The 16,052-nt window shown below is 33.6% G+C and overlaps 1 protein-coding gene across 1 annotated transcript; it reads right to left on the bottom strand.

Annotated features, from left to right (window-relative positions):
• Positions 1-6,517: 6,517 nt before the first annotated feature.
• Positions 6,518-14,157, bottom strand: LOC127718386 (uncharacterized). Its single transcript, XM_052224375.1, has one exon. The coding sequence runs from the start codon at positions 14,108-14,110 to the stop codon at positions 12,389-12,391; it is 1,722 nt and encodes a 573-aa protein (XP_052080335.1). The 5' UTR covers positions 14,111-14,157; the 3' UTR covers positions 6,518-12,388.
• Positions 14,158-16,052: the final 1,895 nt, after the last annotated feature.

Here is a 16,052-nt window from a genome sequence, read left to right as displayed (position 1 = left end):
ACAGCTATAGTTAAACTTTTTAATCTTATTTTATCATCTGGTATTTACCCCACCAGCTGGAGGGAAGCTTTTATTGTTTTAATCCATAAGTCTGGAGATAAAGAAGACATATGTAACTATAGAGGTATTTCTATTTTAAACTGTCTAGCAAAATTATGTAGCTCGATTTTAAATAAAAGACTAATAAAGCATTATGAAAATAAGTTCTCCAGTCATCAATTTGGATTCCGTTCAAACCATAGAACGTCTGATAGCATATTTTTTTTTAAAACTCTTGTCACCAAATACTTGAAAAAAAATAAGACAAAGTTGTTTGCTTGTTTTGTAGATTTGCGTGGTGCTTTTGACTCTGTTTGGCATAATGGCCTGTTGTACAAATTGATAAATGATGGTGTTGGTGTGAAATTTTATACTACTTTGAAAAATATGTATAGCTTATCCCAGTCTGCACTGAAGATTAGTAATGCACACTCTTTGTTTTTTCCAATTATTAGAGGTGTAAGACAAGGGGACAGTTTAAGTCCTACTTTGTTGAATTGTTATATTAATGATTTACATTCAATTTTTAATAAAACTTGTAACCCTCCAGTTCCTGATACTTCAAGTATCCAAACTCTCAGTTACGCATATGATTTAGTGTTACTGTCTGAGACACACCAGGGGCTTCAAAATGCGTTAGCTGACAAACTAAATAAATATTGCATTAAATGGTAGATGAGTGTAAATACAAACAAGACTAAAATTCTAGTTTTTCAGAATATTTATAAACAATCCCCACCCCTCTTGTTCAATGATAAATTTTTGACTGAAGTTAAGGACTTTAAATTTCATGGGAATATCATTAGCTATAGGGGAAATTTTACAAAAACTACTGAAGAGCTGTCTAAAAAAGGTATTAAAGTTTTATTTTTATTGAGCAAATATGTCCAATTTTAATTTTGTTCCCACTAATTTGTCATGTAAATTATTTGATACTCTTATAAGAACTATTTTGACATACAACTCTGAAATTTGGTTTATTGATAATTTTTAGTCAGCTTTTAGGGCATCTAATAGAGCAGCTGTAAATAATACTTTTTGTGATACTCTTGCATTAGCAGAAAAATATCCTTTTGAGAAAGTTCATTCTAAATTTTGTAAAGCAGTATTAGGACTGAAAAAGACAGTCACTAACATAGGTGCTAGATCAGAATTAGGTAGATTTTCTTTGGACTCTTATATAAAAACTCAAACACTCATGTATTCTTATAGAATAAACTGTATTGATATTAATCCCCTGGTTAAAGAATCTCTACAAACAAACATAAATTTACATTCCGCAGGAATTTATTCTTGGTACTCATTTGCAGATAAAATTTTGAAAGATATGAAAATAAACCCAGAAAATTACTCTAATATTAATGTACCTTTTAAACAATCAAAAAACGTGTTAAAATGTAATATTAAAAAGTGTGTTTCAGAGGAATATGAAAAAACTACTTTAAATAAACTTTCAAAACTGGATTCCTCATCCAAACTTTGTCTCTATGGGAAATTAAAAACTAATTGTCAGTCTGAGGAATATTTAAGTTGCAATAATTTTATACATAGGCAGTTTCTCTCAAAATTTAGACTCAGTGATCATTCCCTAGGCATTGAATTGGGAAGGTACAGAAACATTCCAAGAGCACAAAGATTATGTAAAAAATGTGGAGTCCTAGATGACGAATTCCATTTCTTTTTGTATTGTGACATTAACATATCATTGCGTTCCAATTTTTTTGCTTATCTAAAAGACTATGTACCATTATTTCAACATCTTGATCCATTTAATAAACTAAAACACATTCTAAACCCCATCCCTGAACGTGTTTGTCATATTGGAGTCTTTATTAAACAGTCTTTAGAACTGAGGGGGTCAGACCCATGTCAGACAAGCTTATGATTGTGTTTTTTACATAAATTTAAAATTGAACTCTTAAAATATGTTCTATTATATTGTATTGTATTACATTGTATTGCATTGTATTTAAAATGTGTAATTGTTTGTATTGCTTGACCCTTATGGGTGTAATTTTGCAATAAAGATTATATATTAGAGATTTACAGTGGACCTTTCAATGTTAAGTTAAGACAGTGTCATGATGAGAAGAGTCAACAATAAAAAAATTACGGTAACTTTAAATTACAATATGCTAAGTTGAATCTGTGTTAAGAAGATTTGCAAATGCAAGTGATTTAGTTGTCAGTGATGGTATAATGATAAGTCGCGAGGTTATGGTGATATGCCAACTAAACGTTTTAAATTTTACCACATGGTGTGATGTTGACATTACATGTTACATGATGTTAACTTGCAAATGGATAATGTTCAGTCGACCACTTAGATTGTTATAACAAATAAAATGAAGAGCTTACATTTTGATACTGACTCGTAAATAAATGTCGAGCTGAGATGGTGCGATGTTATAGCATTGTGATATTACGATAGGTTGCTCATACACTATGCATTTTGATTTAAAACTACATGCTACATCACTATTATGAATACTATAGTAAGAGCGTGGCACTCTCTTTAAACGAAGCATCGGCTTTAACGTCCCTATTATGACCAGACGTGGCCGCACAGCCAAACGGACTCTCCACCTTGGGTTTTACTGCCGGTCGGAAGAAGACGAAAGTGACAATATTTGTATCCTCCAGTCATTTTTCAATGTTGAAAAAATGAAAACAACATGTTTTAAACTATATGCGTCCCAAGCGCTTTTCTGGATTTACCTTCATCAGGAATGCTTCATCCATTGTTCTCTGCAACTCTCAATGCCGATGTAATAAGGTATCCGAAACTAAAAACGTTTAAAAATTGAAATAAACAAAAGAAACCACAATCAAAGTACTGAAGTACTGAACATCGGATGACCGCAAGTTCTTGTGGATGGTCACAAGCACTTGTATCAGAAAAAAATCACATCTCTATACCTGAAAGTGAGGTTAATGTGCAGAGATATTTTTTTTTCTGAGACAAGTTCGTGCATGGATGATGAATAAATGACAGGGAATTCAACCTCGCGGGAACTATTATATTGTAGTGATACAAATCAGTATACTCTGGTTTGTTGTTATATATTACTAGTATATTAATATTTGTATATAACAGTTACATGTATATATAATTTTCATCCATTTGTATATCATTCTATTCTTCTATTCTAATAATAGTGCAGTGCAAGTGCATGGTGGACATTCTTCTGTAATAATTCGATTTTTCTAATAGATTGGATTTGAGTAGGCATTCATATTTTCCCGCAAAACGTTCTTGAGATATTCTTCCGCATGCGTTAACACAAATTTTCTGTACGTGTGCATAGATATTTATGATTTTTTACTTATATATATATTTCTAACGACAAAACATTTTCATATTATTAATTCATGTTCTAAAAAAAGATATTTTTATGAGTATTCATCGAAGAAATGAATTTATAACAAGAAATGATTGTAACAGGATGCTGTTACGAAGTCTCCCAAACGAAGCTCCCATAATTCGTAATTCCCAGTGTCGCCTGACATTGGACAGTCCAGTGAAAATTGGTTTGGTCCAGTAAAGTTATATGTATTATTGATGCCTGGGGACTAACTCTGGATATCATTCAAATCATCTTGGCACGACAAACCAGAATATATATGGTTTAGGGGTGGGGATCTCGACCATTTACAAGATACTAGAACATTGGGGGTGGGGGGAACCCCTGGGGACTGATCCTATACATCATTCAAATGTTCGAGACACGACGAACAGGAATATATATGGTTTAGGGGTGGGGATCTCGACCATTTACAAGATATTAGAACATTGGGGGTGGGGGAACCCCTGGGGACTGACCGTATACGTCATTCAAATGTTCGAGACATGATGAACAGGAATATATATGGTTTAGGGGTGTGGATCTCGACCATTTCCAAGATATTAGAATTTTCTCTAATGGCAGGGGGTCGGGATGACCCCTGGGGACTAACACTGTATATCATTCAAACCATCTTGGTATGACAAACCAGAATAAATATGGTTTAGGGGTGGGGATCTTGACCACTTACAACATATTAGAACTTTCTTAAATACCAGGGGGTGGGGGTGACCCCTGTGGACTAACCCTGTATATCATTCAAACAATCTTCGCATGACAAACCAGAATATATATGGTTTAGGGGTGGGGATCTTGACCACTTACAAGATATTAGAACTTTCTTAAATGGCAGGGGGTGGGGGTGACCCCTGTATTTCATTTGATGTGCTTTATCATGACAAACCAGAATATATATGGTTTAGGGGAGGGAATCTCGACCATTTACAAGATATTAGAACTTTCTCAAATGGCAGGGGGTCGGGATGACCCCTGGGGACTAACCCTGTATATCATTCAAACCATCATAGCATGACAAACCAGAATATATATGGTTTAGGGGTGGGGATCTTGACCAGTTACAAGATATTAGAACTTTCTTAAATGGCAGGGGGTGGGGTGACCCCTGGGGACTAACCCTATATTTCATTTGATGTGCTTTATCATGACAAACCAGAATATATATGGTTTAGGGGTGGGGATCTCGACCATTTACAAGATATTAGAACTTTCTCAAATGGCAGGGGGTCGGGATGACCCCTGGGGACTAACCCTGTATATCATTCAAACCATCTTAGCATGACAAACCAGAATATATATGGTTTAGGGGTGGGGATCTCGACCATTTCTCAAATGGCAGGGGGTCGGGATGACCCCTGGGTGACTAACCCTGTATATCATTCAAACCATCATAGCATGACAAACCAGAATATATATGGTTTAGGGGTGGGGATCTCAACCATTTACAAGATATTAGAACTTTCTCAAATGGCAGGGGGTTGGGATGACCCCTGGGGACTAACCCTGTATATCATTCAAACCATCTTAGCATGACAAACCAGAATATATACGGTTTAGGGGTGGGGATCATGACAATTTACAAGATATTAGAACTTTCTTAAATGGCAGGGGGTGGTGGTGGTGACCCCTGGGGACTAATCCTGTATTTCATTTAATGCGCTTTTTTATTTAGAAAATTTTCAATTAAAAAGATTGTGTCTATCAAAAACGGTTTTCAATTTATAATCATTTGAAAATTTTAAAAAATTAAATCCCATAGGGTTCTATAGTAAAACCTTCCTTTCTTTTTGCCCCTCAAAGTACCCCTTTATAAACCCTAATGCACAAACAAAACCCTGATTGCACCACTAGACATGTTAGTCTAGCATATTGTGAAACCCTAAGTTAATCTGACAAGCGGTTTTGGAGAACGGGTGCGGACAAGTTCAAATTTAAAAGCGGCGGAAGAAGAAGAAGAAGAAGAAGAAGAAGAAGAAGAAGAAGAAGAAGAAGAAGAAGAAGAAGAAGAAGAAGAAGAAGAAGAACTGAGCAAAACCAATAAGTCTTCCCAAACTTCGTTTGGGAGACTAAACAAGCGATAAGGAATGTTATTTTGCACTCGATAATGTCCGCGTATTTATAGATCGGTTACCAGTCAAAAACGAAAGTTACATAAGTAGAAATCTCTGTGGCAACAATACATCGGAATGCCCTCACGGTCATTGCGATGTAAAAGGACAAAACTTGGTTAAGGATTCCGAGTATTTCATAAGGTCCTTTGTGCTGAATTTCAATCACATAAAAAGTGTATTTCTCTCTAAAATCGGCCCGACTTAAATATTGCTACTAGTATATCATTTCAAGGTTGTACTGTGACCTCTAGATGTCTATGTTATAATAGCTTGCTGTATAAATCCTAAGCAAACAGTTCAACATAAAGCTAGTTCCCCTCTTTCATGGAATGCTCCTGGTCGCAACTGCATGATAACAAAGATTTTTGCCCTCAACTTCGTACTTTATTTGCATGGCTTCTTTTTTATACGAGCGTCACTGTTGAGTCTTGTGTAGACGAAACTCGAGTCTGGCATACAAATTTATAAGCAGCTGGTATTTTTGATGTTTTTCATGTTAATATAATATTTACATTTATCTATAGCTACGACTGACATTTTTTTGTCTGACCTAAAACAGACAGCCAAACAAGATCAAACCAATAGCTTAGATCAATTAAACCGTAAACAATCATCTGAACCCAGATAACCACGCCCACATCAACTGAGATATCATGATTTTGTTTATGTAACAGCATACTGTGTGTAGGGGCCCGCTGAAGCTTTTCTCCGGGTGCGGGATATTCTCGCTGCGTTTTCCCCTCTTTGTTCGGGTTGTTGTCTCTTTGTCACATTCCCCTTTTCTATTCTCTATTCTCTTATAAAATGTTGTAATCTATTAATTTGCCTTAGTTCAAAGGCAGTGTATATGTATAAAAAAAATTCTGTTCATCCTCAGATATTATTTGGTGCATGTTTGTATAATTCTATATAAATAGGATGAAAACGTTGGAGTGGAATGCTGACCATCTAAACAGACCTTACCTAAATTTGATCTTTTCTTTGTTTCAATTCGAGACATTTACACAAGTATTCAACATTTATATACAATAATTATATTACATATTACACAAGAATATTCACAAAACAATGCTTAAAAGTATAATGCCATATAAAATAAGAACAATAATCATAATTTGAATGCATTGACACCTTCAGTCTCTTGCACAAGTATATTGTACTTTAAAAAGTGTTTTTCAAAAACATTTCTCATGCATCTTACACCACACAAATATTCATACAGGTAAGTTATATAATGTTTTAGAGTGTATTTAAATAGTCTGATAAGATCAACATTACTGTTTATATTTTTAAGTAAATTCCTTCTTCTGAAGATACAATATCTCGCTATATAGATAACATAAAATTGACAAAACTCTGACATTTAAACCTTTGAAAGATCCAATTAAACCAAACATGAATATTTCTTCATACACTACTGTAATATTATCAGAGTCAACATTATCAAATAAAACTAAAAACTTTCGTTACACAAACGTATTAAAAAAGTAAAATAACAAAAATACCGAACTCCGAGGAAAATTCTAAACGGAAAGTCCCTAAGCAAATGACAAAATCAAAAGCTCAAACACATCAAACGAATGGATAACAACTGTCATATTCCTGACTTGGTACAGGCATTTTCTTATGTAGAAAAATGGTGGATTAAACCTGGTTTTATAGCTAGCTAAACCTCTCACTTGTATGACAGTCGCATACAATTCCATTATATTGACAACGATGTGTGAACAAAACAAATAGACATAATGGGTAAAAATGTCAAAAATAGGGGTACAGCAGTCAACATTGTGTTTGTTATAATCTAAATAAATATAAAACAAACAAATTTGTCAACAAAGAATAAACAGCTGCGCCATGAGCGCATGATACGCCCGTCGTCTTGTGTGTGAATTTTTATGCAATAATCATAAATAGTTTCTGACATACGGCGCAACATGCGAACCCCCCCCCCCCTTTTTTTTTACAAAAAACTCAATATCTCTAAAATAAAATTTTGAATCAAAACCAAAAAGTATACAGATCTTTAAATTAGTATAACTAAAAAGTGTGTAAAATTTTAAGCAATAATCATAAATCGTTTTTGAGATACGGCGCGACATGTGAAAAACCCCTCCCCCTTTTTTTACAAAATACTCAATAACTCAAAAATAAAATTTTAAATCATCACCAAAAAGTATAGAGATCTTTAGATTAATATAACTGAGAAGTGTGTAAAATCTTAAGCAATAATCATAAATCGTTTTTTGAGATACGGCGCGACATGTGAAAAACCCTCCCCCTTTTTTTACAAAATACTCAATAACTCAAAAATGAAATTTTGAATCATCACCAAAAAGTATACAAATCTTAAGATTAATATAACTAAGAAGTGTGTAAAGTTTTGAGCAATAATCATAAATCTTTTTTGAGATACGGCGCGACATGTGAAAAAAACACACACTCCTGTTTTAGTTACTAAGTCCCGTAACTCAAAAAGTTTTAATCTTATTTTCAGATACAGGTATAGTATATAGATCGTTTGACCATCATAAGAAACAACTATGTTAAGTTTCATGAAATTTGGATACGGTGCGACATGTTTACGCCGGACAGACGGACAGACGACATTTGTATACCATAATACGGGCGTATAAAAACAAAAAGTCATATACATGTAGACAAAGCACATTAGCAATACGAAAGACAAGAATACAAAAATTTATCATACCACAATGACGGGATGTATAAAATAAATGAGTGATAGTTTCTACTTCCTTTTCACATTCATCACATACATTGTAATTGATAAGTTTCATAGTCATCAATTTACTATCAGTAAAAATACAATGCTGTGCTATTTTGAAATCTAAATCTATTTATATAGATGGTTTCCAGTAAAAATTGTCATTGTTCCACACTTAAAAAAGATCATGATCTTCAATCTCAAAAACTTCCGTCCACTTTTTTAGCAAACAGGATACTGACAAAGTTTACAAGTAAGTAATAAATATAATTCTTTTGTAGAACACATAGATAACTCTGATAATTTGTTTTAAAAAAACAGTAATATTTATAGAACGAGATACATTTCTCCTATGAACATTTTGATGAATAGTTTCAGTTCATTCTTTAGGCAATATTAATTTGAAAAGATTATATCCTTTTTACAATATTGTTATATCACAATGATTAGCAACATTTTGGATCATCTCAACTATAGCCATTTCTGGTTAAAAGCCCTCTACAACTTCATTACATATGTAGGATTCAAATCTATGGTGGGTTCCAGATCTATGGCAGATTCCAAATCTATGGTAAAGATGACATCATGCCATCCCAAATCTATGGCAGATTTTTTATAATCCTAATCTATGGCTAGTTTTGTCATTTCCTAATCTATGGCCGATTTTTGTTATTTCCAAATCTATGGCAGATTTGTGTAAATGGAAAACAATGCAGTACATATACAATCAATGACTTGTCTTAAGTGGAAATGTCTTTAAACATATGTGAAATAAACATTCCATAATAGTCAACCAAATCGTGATGGCAACCAAAAAATTTCGTAAATGATGAATTCATATACCTTAATACAGACTTCAAATACTTAATACAGACTTCAAGATTGAAATGATGTGCCCCGTAAAATAAGCATTTTCTAATCTGTGCATGGTACCTGTTTAACCCATTTATTAAACCAACAAGTGAGTCCCTTAACAAACAAGAAAGCAGATTTTTTTTAAATAAAAAAAAAAATGAACAGTTTGAGTTTTCACACAATATAAGTTTAATGTTTAAACATGTTTTATTTGCTGAATTAAAGCAAAATTAATTAGACACAAGTAAATCATACTTATGAAGTCTTCTCCATTATGTAAGTGTACCGGTATACATAATATTTATTTCATCCTTAGTACATCTTTTTTATTTGATGACGATTTAAATCCAATTGGTATCCAGTAATTTTATCTTTCACCTTATAAATTTTTCCAGCTGTAGATGGTAAAATATTTACTATGCGTGTAACTCTTATCCGGTAGTGAAAACAGCGGTGCGCTTATTCATATCGGGATTAGGCTGGTACAGCACTCTCTTCCGGATAATAGGTCACATCTTCTTTTAAACAATCCGCAAATTGTTGTAGAGGGAAATACCTTCATCTTGAATGTTCAAATTTATGGGTTTCGCCATTGTTTGCGGCGGCGACGATGTAAAAAGTAAAATCACAAAAATACCGAGCTGAAAATTCAAATATGGCGTTATTCAATTGTGGCTTTATATGGTACTCTTGTTCCCGGAAAATTACGCAATTACAAGATCTGCCATAGATTTAGAGAAAACAAAAATCTGCCATAGATTTGATTTGTTTGACGTTTGTAACGTCACATTTGCCATAGATAAGGAATCTGGCATAGATTTGGAACCCACCATAGATTTGAGTCCTACACATATATCTTTTACCTGAAAAAATCCAGCATTTATAAAATCATACCATATAACAGTTGTCTACCATACAACACATTTGGATTACAAAATAAAGGTTAATCGTATATATTTTCAGTGCTAAGATCAAATTCAATATCATCTCGTATGAGATCAAAACCTTTAAACATTTCTATGTTAATATTAGGAATACATTTCAAGTTTTTCTGGTAAAGACATGAATAATATTTCTTCTGATAAGTTCAAGGCAGGTTATCACCTGATTGCTGATGTACAAACAAACAAATAAAACAAACCGCACGTATTTTATTTCCATTTTGAAAGGAATTAACACGTAAGTTCATTTAATAAAATGGTAAAACTCTAGTTGAATGTTACACAATTTGTGAAAGATGCTTCTGTTTTGTGGTTCGAAACATGCTATCAAAATTTCAATTAATTTCAATACATCGTTCTCCATTTATCTTCCAGAAAACAACTTTTTGATTTTTTCCAACAATAATTAACCATAACTCGGTAATTGTAAAAGTTAAAACGACGCAAATCAGAGTTAATCTGTTATAAGTTGTCAAACAAATTTCATTTAATTTTTCAATCAATTAGATAAATGTGTTCTCAATTTATTGTCCGGAAACAAAACAAAAAAGTTTTTTTTCAACAATCAAGTACCATAACTTTGGAATAGTAAAAGTGAAAACGACAAAAAAAAAACAAAATCAACCTGTCTTAAGTGGTCCAAAACATTCCATTAAACATTTAAATCCTTTCGAATAAGGGGTTTTCCGTTTGAGAAAACGCTAACCAATCATTTTTTTTGGGGGAATTTTTCCAACAATCAAGTACCATCACACTGAACATTAAAAATGAAAATGATCAAAATTGATCTTCGCCTGTCTTTAGAAGTCAAAACATTTCATTAGAATTTCAATTAATTTCAAAAAGCGTGTCCACCTGGAAACCATAAATGTGACGGACGGACAGATACACGGACGGAAGGAGATGCATATTCTTATATACCCCGAATCTGACAAGCGGGGGCGTGAAACATGATTATAACTCATGTTTTACGCCCCCGCTTGGTCCTGTTTATACACCAATAAATTCCTTTAAAAATGCGTTTAATTCTATAAATCTTTAAAATTGGAGATAAGGAATTTAATTTTCCCACTCGTAACATCTATCACAGGTAAATTGTATATTTGTGTCATTGAATTGGCCTGGCGCATGAACATATTTTTTGGTTAACGCAATAAAATTTTTTCCATGAAATTTGCTATCTGAAAAAAAACCTACAAAAATATCTTATTATCATTCAAATGATTTTTTGTGTTTAATATTTAATTTAACGATGAACGCGAAGTGAAAATAGATATTTTTAACGTCGAACCGGTTTGTGTTATTATCGCCGCCATCTTGTTTACATTGGTTACAGAAAGTAGTTCGGTCAACGTCGTCTATCGAAAAATAAATAACGTCAAGAGCCACTACCGAAAGCCCTCTGGACCACTCCCTAATATTCAAATCATATAAGAATTATTAAAACGTAAATCTAACAAATAAATAAATTTTACACATGTATATATTTCTAATTCTAATATGACGTGCTTCTTTCGCTTTGTAAACAACAGCGTGATAAAATTCTCGATATATCTATACTTAGCGCAGACTTAGAGATGTCCAAATTGATGGCTGTTACTATTTACCTCTCACGTAAATCCACATGTATCGTAACCTATGTGCAAACACTATGTTGATTTCGTTGTGTTCAAATTGAAATTGAAAAAAGAAACTACAGAACCGTTATTCATATTCTACTGTATAACGAAAATAATTAATGCACAAGAGCTTAAAAAATGTATGAAATAAAAATAAAATAAAATTCCGCGAAATTTCATCTTGCCGCATTAACGTATTGTCAAAACATGACGTCATACGAATAAAAACTCTCAAGCTGAAGGTTTTCCGTTACGTGTACGTCCTAAGTTCGGATAATATCGCATTGAAATGGAGTTTTAAGGTAGGTGGGGTTTTTTTCATTTTCTATTCTGTTGCATTATTCGCACCTTTGTGGATTTCAGCAAGTCAACATGGCGGCTCACTCATTATAGTTACGGCATGTCAACTGTGAATTTGACAGTAAATAGTAGCCAAAAAAAAAATGTTTGGGTTCAGAATTATAAGGATTGACCACATTTTTTGAAGTGGATATTTAAGAAATAATTCACGCAAGACTTAGATTTATTTGAAATTTGTAGCTTTTATCTTACAGGGGGTAAAATATAACAGCCATACACACGGCAATCTTTATACCTCGCTTCAGTTTTTAAATTACCATATTTGTTCTATTAGAATCGAAATAATTCATGCAAGCCATAGATTTGTTGGACATTTACACATTGCCTTGGCCGTGTGTAAATGTCCAACAAATCTATGGCTTCCATGAATTACTTCTTATTAATAAATATATTGACATGATATTGTCAATTCATATAGCTTCCCTTTCTCTGTGGTATCAGCACTGCTAGCACAGCCAACATAAAGTTTCCCTGATGCAGAAAATGCAACACAAGCAGGATACACAATTCCGTATGTAGAGGTGTTGATATGTGTTAGTAACCGACCATCGCTAGACAAAACATGAAGTGTCTGGTTGATCATGTCCGTTATGAAGACAAGATCAGCCGGAGAACTTGTTATGGACGTTGGTTTAAAAGGTTTTCCTGGACTATTAATACTCGGGTTTCCTTTGTAATATGTGACAATTTCCCCTTCTTTTCCTAAGACCACTATCTGTCCTTCATTGTCCTCAGTTAGCCAATCCATCACGAAAATATTTTCATTGCTGGTGCACGTTACACCCATTGGATATGCAAATAAAGGTTTATTCTTTTCATCTAGTTCATAGTCTTTTCGAATAGTCGCTTCGTGGTTGAACTTAACTACGACTCGCCGTCCAGAAGATGAATAATTTTTAACCTCGAATGCCATTCCAGCAGTAACCACATACTGGTCTGTTGTATAAACCGCGGTTGTCAATAGTGGTGCAATGATGTATCTTGATCTTTCCGTTTGTCTTGTTCTCTCATTCAAAAATAGTAAGAACGACTCCCCACATGATATTATAAGATCGATGTATACTCCACCAATGTCATTGATAGCTACATCAAAATTTGAAATAACTTCTACGTGATTTTCTTTGAGGACGACCTTTTGCAGCTTTTCCAGTATTCGATCATTTACCCAAACTATGGCGTTCTTACCTATGTACAAGTTGTGAATATGTTTTAGTGATGTTTCGAATTGCCTGTTTACTTTCAACTGGATTTCGAACGACTCTTGTTGATTGGCGGAGTTGCTTTCCAGCAATGCTCCAATCGTTATTATTCGACGTGGAAGAAACACCGGTGTTGATTCGAATTTCATATTAAACGGTTCAAAATCTTGTTGTAGGGTATTTTCAAGCTCATTCATCTCTCCAAAAGCCTTCCCTATATTTTGGGATTCAGTTATGTTACGTGTGCATCGAAGCTTTTGATGGCACAAGTTTTCTTTCATTCCAGTTGCTCGAGCTTGCTCCGTCCCTATTGCTTTTTGTATTGAATTTCTTTTTTCATCTAGTTGGTTTTCAAGTACATTAGCATGCAAATCGATCGATATTTTCAAAGACATTTTATGCAAAGATATTGCTTGTTTTGCTTTGTTGTATTTAGATTCTTCAGATGTCTCAATTCGCTGTAATTCTTTCTCAATTTCAATTATTTTCTGTATTTTTTTATCGGCTTGCATTTGTACCTTTCCAATTTTCTCCTTCTTCTTCGTATAAGCATCTGTAATATCAAGGAAATTGTGTCCATTGTGTGCCTTAGAAATACAATTCGGACATACAAGGTTTTGGCAGGTACTACAAAATAGACAACATGTCTGACCTGCGTGTCGATCGCATTTAATGTTGTTGAATTCAGGAGTTTCTTCAACTCCATGATCTTTTCCAACATCTTTAATGTTGAAAATGTCATGGTCCTGTGCGTTTTTGAATTTTGGATGAATTTTGTCTTTGCATTTGTTGCACATAAGTAAATTACATTGTTTACACTTCCATTGTATTTTGTTATCTAATTCACATAACTGACAAGCTACTGGCACTTGACTTCTTTGCACAGATTTTGTAAATTCCATTTTTTGAAATACACAAAATGTCGGTTAACTGTTTACTTCAACAGAAAATCGATATAAACGTTGTACAGGTAGTTATAATAGCTATAAATAGACATTTTAAAAACTGTCTATACCTACAGTGGACAGTAAAACCGACAGGTAAACAGACAATAAGTGTTTAATGTCTTTAAATATAAACTGCATGTGTACGAGGCTAAGAAACAGACAGGTGAAATCTATTATGGTCCAATATCCCAAATCTAAATACATGATTAGATTTAGCATATCAAAGAACCCAAATAATTAATTTTTTTATGAAATCAACCAAAGTTTCATTTTGGACCCTTTGGACCTCAATGTGGACCAATTTAATAACGGGCCCAAAATCCAAATACTTAATACACGGATAGATTCGGCATATCAAAGTACCCCACATATTATTTTTTGGTGAAATTAAACAAAGTTTAATTTTGGACCCTTTGGAACTTAATGTGCACTTATTTGAAAACAGGCCCCAAAATTAAAAATCTAACTTCACTTTAGATTCTCCAGATAAAAGAACCCAAATAATTTAGTTTTTTATGAAATCAAACAAAGTTAAATTTTGGACCGTTTGGACCTCAATGTGAACCAATTTAAAAACAGGGCCCATAATCCAAAATATAAGTACACAGTGATATTCAACATATTAAAGAACCCTAAGAATTGAAGACTTTGATTTAAACCCTATTAAAATTGGTCAAGAAATAAGCAATGTATACTAAGTATTAGAAAATATTGTTATTTGGTCCCTTTTCCTAAACGGTTAGGGCCATAACCCCAAAAATCAATACCAACTTTCTTTTTTTTTTTGGTATGGAACCTTGTGGTACAATTTCATAGAGATCCATAGACTTATACTCAAGTTGATGTCCGCATAAACCAGAAAATTTGGCCCTCTTTTGACGCCTTATTCCTAAACGGTTTGGTCCATAACCCCCGAAATCAATTCCAACCTTCCTTTTGAAGTATTGAACCTTGTGGTACAATTTCATGGAGATCCATACACTTATACACAAGATATTGTCCTGAAACAAGCAACATGCTGTTTTTTTGTACCCTTTTTGGCACCTAATTCCTAAACAGTAAGGAAATTACCCCTAATCAATCCCAATCGTCCTTTTTTTTGGTATGGAGCCTTGTGGTACAATTTAATACTTAAGTTAGGAGGGGGCGGACAGGGTAAAGGGAGACAGGGAGAGAGGGGGTGGGAGAAAGGAGAGAGTGGGCGGGAGAAAGGAGAGAAGGGACAGGAGAAAGGAGAAAAGGGGTAGAAAAAGGAGACAAAAATGTATATGAAAATTATTAAAATTTACCTGGAAAACAATTATCTTATTAAATTAGTTAATAAAAAGCTTCAAGAAAGTGCTAATAAAAGTAAAATAACATAAATACCGAACTCCGAGAAAAATTTAAAACGGAACGTCCGTAATCAAATGGCAAAATCAAAAGCTCAAACACTTCAAACGAATGGATAACAACTGTCATATTCCTGACTTGGTACAGATATTTTCTTTTGTAAAAAATGGTGGATTAAACCTGGATTTTTAGCTAGCCAAACCTCTCACTGGTATGACAGTCGCATAAAATTTCATAAAATGTCATAGTAACGAAAGCGACCTCATAAATACTCCGAGCGTCGTCACTAATTCATTACGATCTCTCATAGAGTCTATACGGAGAAAGACTAAAAGACTAACAATTCCCAGGATTTTATAGTGAGTCTGTGCATGTATAGAGACACATGTCACCATCCTTGTTTTTTAGATAAATTGTATCAAAGTTGACCGATATGCATAGAATTTGGCAGATAAAGGATGACTTTGCTGAATATCTGAGACTATATGTGTTATAGTAGTCTCAGTGAATAAAGAGTAAAGTTATTTTTACTCAGAGGTATTGAAAAAATATGTAACGGGATCTG

Source organism: Mytilus californianus, unplaced genomic scaffold (genome assembly GCF_021869535.1).
Source record: "Mytilus californianus isolate M0D057914Y unplaced genomic scaffold, xbMytCali1.0.p SCAF_10, whole genome shotgun sequence".
NCBI lineage: Eukaryota > Metazoa > Mollusca > Bivalvia > Mytilida > Mytilidae > Mytilus > Mytilus californianus.
The sequence above is the reverse complement of the archived record's forward strand: the minus strand, read 5'-3'. Positions and strand labels throughout refer to the sequence as shown.

What these genes read in the sequence shown, in the direction of transcription:
- LOC127718386 (XM_052224375.1), bottom strand. Translation starts at nt 14,110, where the DNA reads ATGGAATTTACAAAATCTGTGCAAAGAAGTCAAGTGCCAGTAGCTTGT.